This window comes from Entelurus aequoreus, linkage group LG18 (assembly GCF_033978785.1).
Source record: "Entelurus aequoreus isolate RoL-2023_Sb linkage group LG18, RoL_Eaeq_v1.1, whole genome shotgun sequence".
In the NCBI taxonomy this organism is placed as follows: domain Eukaryota; kingdom Metazoa; phylum Chordata; class Actinopteri; order Syngnathiformes; family Syngnathidae; genus Entelurus; species Entelurus aequoreus.
This window is the reverse complement of record NC_084748.1, coordinates 28,042,523-28,055,693: the sequence shown is the minus strand read 5'-3', so window position 1 is coordinate 28,055,693 and position 13,171 is coordinate 28,042,523. Positions and strand designations below refer to the sequence as shown.

The 13,171-nt window shown below is 41.3% G+C and overlaps 1 protein-coding gene across 3 annotated transcripts in view; it reads right to left on the bottom strand.

Annotated features, from left to right (window-relative positions):
- The window catches only part of LOC133633978 (general transcription factor II-I repeat domain-containing protein 2-like), a 54,614-nt gene that overhangs the window by 14,925 nt on the left and 26,518 nt on the right, over positions 1 to 13,171 (bottom strand). For all 3 annotated transcript variants that reach the window (XM_062026845.1, XM_062026844.1, XM_062026846.1), the window contains 2 exons: positions 6,389 to 6,447; positions 6,228 to 6,311 (listed from right to left, as the gene is read on the bottom strand). Coding sequence is in view for 1 of the 3 variants with exons in the window: in XM_062026846.1 (XP_061882830.1) it covers positions 6,228 to 6,311; positions 6,389 to 6,406 (102 nt within the window). In the remaining 2 variants the exon portion in view is untranslated. The remainder of the gene's footprint in view (positions 1 to 6,227; positions 6,312 to 6,388; positions 6,448 to 13,171) is intronic.

Here is a 13,171-nt window from a genome sequence, read left to right as displayed (position 1 = left end):
ACCCTCATTTTTAAAATGTACAATTATCGTAAACACCAATTTAAAAATTAATTGCAAGGTCTAGAGCAGGAGTGTTCGATGTGTGTGATTTCAAAGGGGCAATTTGGAAATCACAAACATTTATATTTTATTCATTTATTTTTTAATGGCAAGTTTTATTTATTTAAAGTTCCTGTACAGTCTGGGTTGAGGGCAAAATTACACAATATTCCCTATTTTTATTTTTTACTTTATTGCAATGGTTTCACAAAGTTATATAATGTCTTGTCCTTTAACAATTATTTTTAAAGAAATAATAAATACAGTGAATGTCATTTATGAAAAAAAATAGAGAAAACATTTATATAAAACTACAATTTTAAGAAAAACCTCCCACATCTATATACTTAATGCATATATAGAAAGTCATAGTCATCCCAATTGTACAGCATATCATACTCATCCATCCATCCATTTTTACCGCTTGTCCCTCAGTATTTCATTATTTTAATCAAGATGCCGTGTTTACCTATACTTAGGACATACACATACTTAGAAGTGGGAATCTTTGGCAACTCACAATTCGATTACGATTCAGGAGCTACGATTCGATTAAAAATCGACTATTGATGCATCTTTATTTTATGTATACTAATGCAGTTTTACATGTATTTTCATTTCACTATCGCATTTGTAATAAACAGTTGAATTAATTCCTACTACATTTATTTAATTAATGGAAATGTGTGCAAAACTTGGTCATAAGTGCCCTAAAATAAAGGAGCTGGTCGGATGAGGTGGCTCGCTGCTGTCAGCCAAATTTTGTAACTGTCTGCATTACTATAATTACAATAAATAAATAATCTATTATTGATGTTTACTAATCGATTTTACAATCGCGCCCATTTCCAAATTGTGATGTATCTAAAAATATATTATTTCCCCCACCTTCATATATAATAATGACCTCCTCACTGTCATCTTTATTATCAATTTTATAACAAAAATCCTTTGGATTTTTAAAATATGTCCATTTTATCTTTTAAAACTAATAGTAATGTTTTCTATTTCTATTATCTGTGTCAGTTGTTTTATTTTAAGTGCTGCGGTCTCTTTCCAAGTCTTTATCGGTTTAATAGCAGTGATTATACAATATAATATTGTGGGGGTTTCATTCTGCCACACTCTAAAAACCCCTGTCTTATGTAAACATTTTTCAAAAAAACTGCTGTTTGACGCCAAAACCACAGTGCTGCTTTTTATACTGTAAGCAAATTTGTATATAACAATGTATGAGAATACAGTGGTATCTCCGTTTTTGTTCGGAATTGCTACAAAAACCCATGTACGTAGATAACTAAGACATTTTTGTTTTTTTACTTTTTATTTTTCTATATTTGCCCTGAATACAGTTGTCTGTGGCTTTGTGTCAATATTTACCTGTACTTATTTGACTGATGTGTTTATTTCGATTTCATTTGTATATATTTATTTTACCTAATTTTATTTATTAATTTTTATTTTGTGGATTTCTTGTTTTTTGGGGGGGGAATGGGAACATTTGATATGTCACTGTATTCCTGGAACTTGTATATGCCCTAAAACTCAAATAAATATTTAAATATATATACATATATGTTTAAGGAAATCTATTAATCCATTGCTACATACAATGATATTCAGAGCCACCTCATGCCCCCAACAAGGTTAAATAATATTAAAAAACGTATTAGTTTTCTGTACAGCATTTTAATCTGGGTTGAGTAAGAGATCAGGGTTTTTACATATAACTGGGATAGGCTGCAGCAACCCCGTGACCTCGAGAAGGACAAGCGGTAGAAAATGGGTGGATGGATGGATGTTTCTTTTGACACATTTCTCAAGATTGCTCAGTAGGTTATTAAATTTTTTTTTTTTTTTGCTGCCTTTAATAGTCTCTTTTTAAAACCCTCTAATCTAAATGACTTTCCCTTGCATACTGCATTCTGTACACATTTTCCCACACTTATTTGTTTACTTTCATTTGTAGGCTGATGACATCTTTGTTCAAAAGACAAAGGCGAAGATTGTATTATAGCTACAGGAGAGTACATTTGTGTCCCTCAATTTCAATTATACGTACAATTATTGGACTCCAATGGACCCAATTGTAAAAAAAAATTCCAAGACGGTGCTTTGAATGTGTTAGTCTCTGGTTGTTTATTGTAAGGAGTCAGTCTTGCATCATGTCAGTCAAAAGGGCATTGTGACCCATTCGTGTGATGGGTTAGGGGGGGACACTGTTTACAGAATCAATAGTTTGTACCTAAATGCAATACAACACTGAATCAGGTTGTACTATACACTCTACGGAGAACACATGTCCTGTCAACATTACACTCTCGCTTGTTTATCTTTAGATCATTATTGTGAGTGGAGAACTGCACTGCTCTAAAAATTTCTTAACACTTTGTTCAGTGTCTTTTGACTCCAATAAGTCTTGAGACGGTAAACATAGTCCGAGCCCTGCCCCCCCGTTAACCTTCCGCCTATTTGACGCATGTCATTTATTATTCATATCCTCCCCTCTTTAAATATCTCCGGTCACCACCTTTTATTGCCTCACTGTTAAATATTCATACTCGAAAGTCACACTCAAGGCTCTGCTGGTTTGCAGTAAAAAAACCCCCCAAAAAACCATTTTATTTTCTTGGCAAACTTCGCCCGAAAGTTACGTTAGGGGACACATTACTTACAACAAGTGGGGGAAATGTTAAAATGTCATGCCGACATTACCAGAAAGCAAAGTTCCTTCTGAAGCGTATATGCAAATTGTGAAAATTTTGTAGCTATTTGAAAATTATGTTTTATTAATATTAGTGGTGTTGCTGGAAAGTTTTATTATAGTGTGGGATGTTAAAAAAAAGGCTTGATCAAGGGAAATATACAGTAATGTACGGTACCACTGATTTTCTTAAAGATCCGATAACGAGTAAAATTCAGGCTGGTATCTGCGATACCGATCTGATACTGATACTTTGTGCAAATCTACCTGGTGTGTCTGATAACATTTTAAAAGTTGTGTATTTCAAAAACTAACATATCTCATAGCATAAAGAATACAGGACAAGAGTTATTTATTTCAAACTCTGAAGTACGGTATATCGAGCTCATACAACAGTGGTAGGTATGAAAACCACACCTATTTATTATTAACTATTTGGAATAGAGGTTGAGTTGTACAGTAATTATTTTTTGTTGACACATAGTGGCCCCAATAATTCATCAAGTTACGTTTATGACACAGTAAGTTGACGTGTTTGTTACTGGATACTTTCTAATTCTGCCTCAATATTGGATCGGGAGACCCTTAGTAGTAAGAATGTCATCTTAACCACATCACACTGAATGCATCAGCCTCTAAGAGCCATCCTATCAAAACAAACACCAACTGAGACGAACAAGGTGTCCTGTGTTTACTTCTCCGCAAGTAGACACATTTGGTCTAGGAGGAGACTGAGGGCAACAAGAAAACGGGCAGCCAAGCGTGGACTTCGGTGTACAATACTGCAGCTCTCTACCAGAGGTGGGACCAAGTCATTGTTTTGCAAGTCACAAGTAAGTCTCAAGTCTTTGCCCCCGAGTCAAGACAGGCAAGTCCCGAGTCAAGTCCAGAGTCAAGACTGTAAAGTCTCAAGTCAAGTCCCAAGTCCTGCATTTTGAGTTTCGAGTCTTTTCAAGTCCTTTTAACCACAGACTATTATATTTACACAGATTGTGTATGCTTTTAAAACGCTGTATTTATTTATTAAACACATTTGAAGATGCAGGAAAAAAAATAGTGCTGACATTGCACTTCATAATAGCACTATTAACCAGTTATTATAAACATGTAACTCATTCCTTTACAGAATAAACACATTTGAAAAAACAAGTGCAACTGTACTTATTTGCACAAAAGTGTTAACATTGTATTTCCATGGCATATTGCATTGTAACTAGTTCCACAGCAGTTTCTATCCTGTTCTTACCTTATCTCATTGATCTCATCTCATACTGTTTGTGTGTTGATGTGTGCATACACATGAAAAACAACAAATACAGTACATAAAAATAACAATGAACAGAGTTGTACTTTTTAGATGTCAGGGCCCTATGCAATATGTACACATATTCTTAATATAGTATACATTTTAACTGACCTTTATTTGACTAGGTTTGTCATTTTGTAGGTGGCTAAAATACGCGGTGCTGCTGACCGCCGTCTAACGTTACGTTACTGTGTGTGATACATTGACTAACGTAACGTTAGTAACGTTATGTATAGGTACCTCATGCAACCCTGCTTAAAAAAAACACTTAACAAAAAGTATGAATAAGGTAGCGAACTGCAGTGGACGCAACAGATTGCCGTGTTTGCAATGACGTTATAACCATAGACATCTTATTAGTAGACGCAGCATTGGCTGCTGTGATGCGAGCAATTTGGCCGCCATCTTGAAGTGGTGATGAGGTGCCGGCGAGCAGCCTAAACTGACAGTTGCAGGTAGAAAACTAAGATGCCGGGCTGGTGTTCAGCGTTTTCCTGCTCAAATGAGCGGACTGTTGAAAATAAGAATCAGGGGATTACTTTTCACAAGTAAGATTTAACATTAACGTACTATTGGTTGTATTTTGTGAAAATAATATTATCACAGAGTTGAGAAGGAGCAAAGAGCTTCAATATTTGTATGTGAAAATCACAAAGAAACCTTCTGGGGGAGGATGACCCCCCTACAGGAGTTTGTCTTACAAACTTTCAGCCCCACCTAAAACAAAATTCACCAGCCACCACTGATTATGATGTGTTCTCATTTTAGGCAAAATATAAGACAATACTTTCTTAACAGTTTAATTGTAACCAGGAATAAGTCTTCAAGTAACAATATTTAAATACTAACATTGTTGGGTAAGACAGAATTTGGTTTTATTCTGAATCCAGTGAAACAGATTGGTGGTTTTAGCTGATATAAAGACTTTCAGGTGTTTATAAATGTTTACACTACCGTTCAAAAGTTTGGGGTCACATTGAAATGTCCTTATTTTTGAAGGAAAAGCACTGTACTTTTCAATGAAGATAACTTTAAACTAGTCTTAACTTTAAAGAAATACACTCTATACATTGCTAATGTGGTAAATGACTATTCTAGCTGCAAATGTCTGTTTTTTGGTGCAATATCTTCATAGGTGTATAGAGGCCCATTTCCAGCAACTATCACTCCAGTGTTCTAATGGTACAATGTGTTTGCTCATTGGCTCAGAAGGCTAATTGATGATTAGAAAACCCTTGTGCAATCATGTTCACACATCTGAAAACAGTTTAGCTCGTTACAGAAGCTACAAAACTGACCTTCCTTTGAGCAGATTGAATTTCTGGAGCATCACATTTGTGGGGTCAATTAAATGCTCAAAATGGCCAGAAAAAGACAACTTTCATCTGAAACTCGACAGTCTGTTCTTGTTCTTAGAAATGAAGGCTATTCAATAAAATTGTTTGGGTGACCCCAAACTTTTGAACAGTAGTGTATGTTTACGTATTTGGCAGACGCTTTTATCCAAAGCGATATGCATAAAAAATACATATAAAACAATCACTGTAAACAAGATCATTTAAGGGAAGAATGTAATACAAAATATCAATACAGTGTCAAGACAGAATAAACTCTCTGCTGCAGCAGCAACAGAGATACAGTCTATAAGATACATAGATATCTAATGTATTCATACATTGTTTATGTAGGATATACGCATGTATTTATAACCTAATCATATTGTTTCTTGAATTTAAAAATAGCTGACCGTTTTTTTCCCCCTTCTCTGGGAATATATTCCCAGTATTGATCTCGGACATCTGGTTACTTATAGCATATAAGAATATTATATTACTGTTAAGCAAACTATGAATAATAAAACATGTGTCCATTATCATAGCTACACGTATGACAAAAAACCGTGTGAAAATCAGTGGTATTCAGTGAGGTAAGAGGAATTAAATGCGCTGACAGTTCATTGCTCCTGCCAAATGAATTGCACTGAGTGGAGCTGATCACCACTCCAAGATGGCGGCCCCGCGTCTCGTCAGCACCAGTAGCGCTCGATGCTGCGTCTACTTATAAGATGTCTATGGTTATAACGTTAGCAGTGAGTTTACAGCCTCACTGATTTAACTAAACAGCAAATAAAAGTTACTTTACTTAGCCAATAAACGTTAGCTTACATTCAAAACTTACCCTTCTTTGTGCATCTTCAAATGTCGAACGAAGTTGGAAGTTGTTGCGTCTCCGTCTGTAATCTTCGAACCGCATGCTTGCATTCTGGAATTAGATTTTAGTTGACCAAGTCGTAGTTTTAATACCCGAATGAAACTATTTTAGGCATAATTTTTCCTCACCGGCGCGTTGTTTGACATTTCTTCTTCGTTGGTTGTTCTGCAATTTGATTGGATGAATGCTGTGGGACGAAAATAACGTGGATGTAATTTGATTGGCTGTTGTACTGACAGGAACCACACGCTGCGAGACACGTACAAAATGAAAGATACGGAGCGCTTCTGAATAACTTTTTAATCTTTGGGTTTTGGGGAAAGTAGCAAGTCATGTCAAGTCAAAAGGCTCAAGTCCAAGTGAAGTCACAAGTCATTGATGTTAAAGTCTAAGTCGAATTGCAAGTCTTTTTACATATTGTCAAGTCGAGTCTAAAGTCATCAAATTCATGACTCGAGTCCACGTCATGTGACTCGAGTCCACACCTCTGCTCTCTACTGCTAATGCACAGCAACAGGCACTCCCTCCAGGATTTAGCCATTGTACCAATTCATGCAAATTCAAACAATTGCCGGAAATTATGTGCAGCCTCTAACATTGTCCAATGCCTGCAACTTCCCCGCACATTTTGGCCAATCAGCTTTATTTCTGATTTGTCTCTGAGCGGTACTCAAACGCACACGTCAAAAGTTTAATCAAAAGGTATGTGTGTTTCTTGTGTACATGAAACATGAACGGCAACGTGTCACAATATATTAACTGTTTATTGCTCAAACGGCACAACTATCGTCCTGCCGCGTAGCACACAGCAACTTTCTGTTCCTGTCTACGACGCTAAGCCTTCTGGGTAATGTATAATATAAACATTTAGCAACACACTAGCATGGTCACTCCCTAGTTAACATGTATTTATTTAAGCTTTTTTGTTCATCCAGGGTAAGACTTAAAAAAACAACTAATTTGCAATGCCAACCTAGCAACAAGGCAGCATTTACATGACTATGTTGTTGATGGATGATTAGGGATGTAACGATATGAACATTTCATATTACCTTTATCATTATTATCGCAGTATTGTTTAATTTGCTCAAAGAGTACTGACTTGGGGAAAGACGTGAATGTATGTTGCTTTCTTGTTAGCGTTTAAGATAGCGAGCTGGTCGCAGTCAGTCTGAGTTTACCAAAGTGCATTTATCAATCACAATTTTTTGATAATCTTAATCTAAAACGGTAACCGCCTGGAGTTTTACAGCGTTAATCATTATTACCGTTTAATGTTACATCCCTAAGTGTGATGATAATCTGTCAACAAAAAATACCGCTATAGATTGCTCTCAAAAGTTTGTAAATTCTATCATTATTGTGGATCTCAGAGCAGACAATAAGACTTAGGTGGTGTTTCCTTTTTTAAAATTGTTATTATAACTATTATTAGTTATAATAAATTAAAACGGTACAGAAATTTGACAATGAGCTCTGATTCTGGACTTTTACTAGTGTCTAACTGTAAGTCTGTGTGGTATAAAACGAGTAAAACATGAAAAGTATAGATTTTTTAAAGTAAAACATCAAAATTATAATACGTTATTACTGAAATCAGTTATTAGTTAAAACAATAATTAGTTTGAGGATTAGCTCCGAGTATGTGCTTTTACTAATGCCTTGTGGCGGGCACTAGGACCATACTCGCACTCAGCAGAATGGGTGTGGTTTTTATGTCTTCTTGAGCACACTGTTAAGGTGCCTTTGTTGTGATATGAACATTCTCATGTTGGCAGTCTTACAATAAAGACCTGAGAGAAACAACATTGTTCTCCTGCATTTGCCACATTGGTGACCCCGACAATGTTTCACACAGAGGAGAAAGTTGTGTCTTCATTGGCCATGTCGCCCCAACTCCAGCAACCTGCATTTGTCGCCGCAGCGACGAAGCTTCCGAATTTCTGGCAGAGCGACCCGGCATCATGGTTCCAGCACATCGAGCCACTTTTCCACCTGGCGACGACTCCCGGTATTACATGGTTGTAACAGCCCTCGATCGGGCAACCACTCGCCGTGCTATGCAGCTGTTGTGAACACCTCCACAGAGTGGCAAATACGCTGCCCTCAAGGATCTTCTGATTCTGAGATTTACTCTGACGCGGAGAGGTCAGATAGATTTCTTTCCCTGCCTGGTTTAGGCGATAGTACCGCCGTGGAGTTGATGGACAATATGCTGTCGCTGCTGGGCTCTGAGGAGGGCGGGTTCATTTTCCCGCATCTTTTCTTGAGGCAGCTTCCACTTGCGGTCCGTGCGATGCTGGCTATCTCTGCTTCTCTGGCCTGCGGCGACTACCGGGGCTTGGCTGAAGAAGCTGACCGCTACTGGTTTCCAGACGGTTTGCCGTGCAGAGCGTGTGGGCGCCAGCGAAGCAAGTGAGCTGCTCTTCATTGCCGACTCGTCAGTAGTTCAGCCGGGATATGCTCATTTCAAAATTAGATTTACAGCCTCGTAATCTTGTTATTGTTTTCATTTCGATGTCCCGCCCTCCACCGTTTGACCAATTAGAACGTCTGTTAGTGTGTCACATCCAGGTTGCCAGTTGAGGTGGGTGGGGTTGGGGGGCGGGGTTTGGTGGTAGCGGGGGGTGTATGTTGTAGCGTCCCGGAAGAGTTAGTGCTGCAAGGGTTCTGGGTATTTGTTCTGTTGTGTTTATGTTGTGTTACGGTGCAGATGTTCTCCCGAAATGTGTTTGTCATTCTTGTTTAATGTGGGTTCACAGTGTGGCGCATATTTGTAACAGTGTTAAAGTTGTTTATACGGCCACCCTCAGTGTGACCTGTATGGCTGTTGATTAAGTATGGCTTGCATTCACTTATGTGTGTTTAAAAGCCGCATATGTTATGTGAATGGGCCGGCACGCTGTTTGTATGGAGGAAAAGCGGACGTGACGACAGGTTGTAGAGGACGCTAAAGGCAGTGCCTTTAAGGCACGCCCCCAATATTGTTGTCCGGGTTGAAATCGGGAGAAATTCGGGAGTATGGTTGCCCCGGGAGATTTTCGGGAGGGGCATTGAAATTCGGGAGTCTCCCGGGAAAATCGGGAGGGTTGGCAAGTATGTTAATAGCTGATGTACGTACATTTCTACAGGCTGTGGTTACTTTGCCGACACGCAGAGGTGGCCGTTCGGGATTTCAATGATGTAAAACAAGATTAAGGCAAGGACACAAAATTCACTTTTTTGCCAATGCTTTATATCCATATTTGTGAGGAAATATACTAATTATCTAGTCTAGTGTTCCTTGGCCTCGTCAGGTGGACAGTGGGTAGTTGCCGCACACTGGCACCGGAGACCAAAGAAGATTTCACGTATACGGCTGCTACCGCAAGAAGCTCTCCTGAGTTTTAATAATAAATTGAGTAATCAAACAGGAGTCAAAGTGTTTTGTATCTTATGCGATATACCGGCATGTTTGCATTTAAAAGACTTTCCAAACACTTGTCTGTTTTGGCGATATCATCTTCTCGCATTACACAGCAATTTCAACCCGCTGGCGATCACTCGAAACCCTATAAAGAAGCACCTACTACTGAACTGTGATTGGACACAACGAGCAGCGCTTAAGCACACGGCTACTTTCAATATGAATGAATGATCTTTATTGTCATTGTGCATGTACAGGTACAGGTCCAACGAAATTTAGATTGCTTCCCTGAGGTGCTTTGCATTTTTAAAAAAAAAGAAGAAACCACACAAGATACAAAAACAACACAATATACACAATATGCAATATACAATGTGGCCTAAGACCACTCTAGGAGGCAATGTAAAAGAAAACGAGACAGTAAAAAGTATAAAGTGACTAGAGAGGAGTAATGCTGAATCCCAGTGTGCTAAGGGAGTGGGAGTCAGCATTTCCTACCTCCTATGCTGTGCAGGCTTTTTATTGTGGATTAATTGTGTGAATAAATATGATAAATATTGTCCAGTTGGCATGTAATCGCTGATTGCACAGTCCCGGATCGTGATTGACCGGTGGCTTCCTCATGTTGCACGTGAGGGAGTTTTTTTTTTTTTTTTTTTTTTTTTTTACAATTTAGCTGCGTTTAGTGCAGTTATGGCCCGGGGGTAGAAACTGTTCCTGAGTCTATTTGTGCGGGTTCGCATGGTTCTGAAACGTCTGCCGGAAGGCAGCCGATCGAAGTGGCTGTTGCCGGGGTGGGATGGGTCCTTGAGTATGTTTGCTGCCTTCTTCAGGCAGCGGGAGTTATACAGTTCTTCCAGGGAGGGGAGGGGGCACCCGATGATTTTTTGGGCCGAGTTGACGACCCTCTGGAGAGCTTTCCTCTCTGCTGCTGTGCAGCTGCAGAACCATACGCAGATGCAGTATGTGAGAATGCTCTCCACAGAACAGCGGTAGAAGGACACCAGCAGATCCTGTCTCAGGTGGAGATTCCTGAGTACTCTCAAGAAGTAGAGCCTCTGCTGTGCCCTCTTGACGATGGCCGTGGTGTTGGTCCTCCAGGACAGGTCCTCATCCAGGTGAACTCCCAGGAAGCGTAGGGATGAGACTCTTTCCACACAGCCCCCGTCGATGTACAGGGGCTGTTTGGTAGTTTTTCTCCTCCTGCTGTCCAAGATCACTTCCTGGGTCTTGAGCTGGTTCAGCTTCAGGTTGTTCACCCTGCTCAACACTGCCAGCTGCTCCACCTCGTCCCGGTATGCCGTCTCGTCGACCCCAGAGATGCAGCCCACCACCGTTGTGTCATCGGCAAACTTTATGATGTGATTGTCAGGGTGGGTGGCTGTGAAGTCGTGGGTGTAGAGTGAGTAGAGCAGGGGGCTCAGCACGCAGCCCTGAGGTGAGCCAGTGCTGAGGCTGAGGGCTGTGGAGGTGTGGGTACCCATCCTCACCCTCTGATGGCGGTCAGTCAGGAAGTCTTTAATCCAGAGACAGGTGGGGTTGGATATTCCTAGGTCTGCTAGCTTGGTCACCAGTCTGTCAGGTAAGATGGTATTAAATGCAGAGCTGAAGTCTACAAAGAGCAGCCGTACATAGCTCCCCCCCCCCCCCCACACCCCTCCATGTGGGACATGGCGGAGTGGAGAGCCGTAGCGATGGCGTCCTCCGTAGACCTGTTGGCTCGGTAGGCAAACTGATGGGGGTCCAATGCGGGCGGTAGGGATGAGAGGATGTGGGTCCGGACCAGTTTCTCGAAACACTTCATTGTGATGGAAGTGAGTGCCACTGGCCGGTAGTCGTTCAGACAGCTGACAGTGTTTTTCTTTTTGGGGACCGGGATGATGGTGGAGGTTTTCAGGCAGGATGGGACGGTGGCCTGGGACAGGGACCGGTTGAAGATGTCGGTGAGGACACCAGCCAGCTGATCAGCGCAGTCTCTCAGCACCCGTCCGGAGACGCCGTCTGGTCCCGCAGCCTTCCTCGGGTTCACGGCTTTCAGTGTGCGTCTGACCTCGTGTTCCGTCACTGAAAGGGTGAGGCTGCTGTGGTCTGCCGAGTGAGGTGTGACTGCTGATTGAGGTGTGGCTGTTGGGTGAGGTGTTGCTACTGAGTGAAGTGTGACTGCTTCCGATGGTGTTACCTCAAAGCGGGTGTAGAAGGAGTTCAGCTCCTCTAACAGCCGGGGGTCTCCCCTGCCGGCCGGGAGGTTGCTGGGCCTGTAGTTGGTCATGTGCTGGACCCCCTGCCATACCCTCCTGGAGTCGTTGCTTTGGAAGTAGTCCTCAATCTTTGTTTTGTAGTCCTCCTTAGCCTCCCTGATACCACGCTTCAGGCTGGCTCTGGCAGTGCTGTAGAGCTCCCCGTCGCCAGATCTGAACGCGGTGTCCCTCTCCCTCAGCAGCCTCTGCACCTCTCTCGTCATCCATGGCTTTGTGTTGGAATAGACTCGGACGCGCTTATCCACAGTAACAGAGTCTGTGCAGTGTTTTATGTAGCCCAGTACTCCTGATGTGTATTTATGATATGCGTATTTAAAAGGGGGCGTAACCTGGGCATGCCATGTCTTGCCAACTTATGAGATCAATTCCACATTGATTGGGAAAGAAACTACGGACTAGGGTTGTACGGTAAACCGGTATTAGTATAGTACCGCGATACTAATTAATCATATTCGTACTATACCGCCTCTGAAAAGTACCGGTCCGCCACCCACAAAATAAAGCCAATAATGCAAATTTTTGTGGTCCCCTTTATTTAGAAAAGTACCTAAAAGTATCAAAATAATTTTGGTACCGGTACCAAAATATTGGTATCGGGACAACACTAGTGCGCACACTATAATAATCAGAATTTTTTTTCAATCAATCAATCAATGTTTACTTATATAGCCCTAAATCACAAGTGTCTCAAAGGGCTGCACAAGCCACAGCGACATCCTCGGCTCAGATCCCACATCAGGGCAAAGAAAAACTCAACCCATTGGGACAATAAGAAACCTTGGAGGGGGCCGCAGATGTGGGGACCCCCCCTGGGCGACCGGTGCAATGGACGTCGAGTGGATCTAGCATAATATTGTGAGAGTCCAGTCCGTAGTGGATCTAACATAATAGTGAGAGTCCAGTCCATAGTGGGGCCAGCAGGAAACCATCCCGAGCGGAGACAGGTCAGCAGCGCAAAGACGTCCCCAACCGATGCACAGACGAGCGGTCCACCCCGGGTCCAGACTTTGGACAGCCGAAGTCGGGACCCGGGGTGGACCGGGATTTGAATGTATAACTAGGAACTTTACTCTAGTTACATGAGGACCCTGAACTGCACTTTCATCCACTGAGGCACAACATCAGTGTCCTCAAATATCCTAATAATTCCTGGCTTCTCTCTTGACTCTGAGAGACGAGCGCTGTATCTTAGCAACCTTCTCAGCACCTGAGATAGAGCGGAAAGAAAGTTGCAGTAGCCTCAGAAT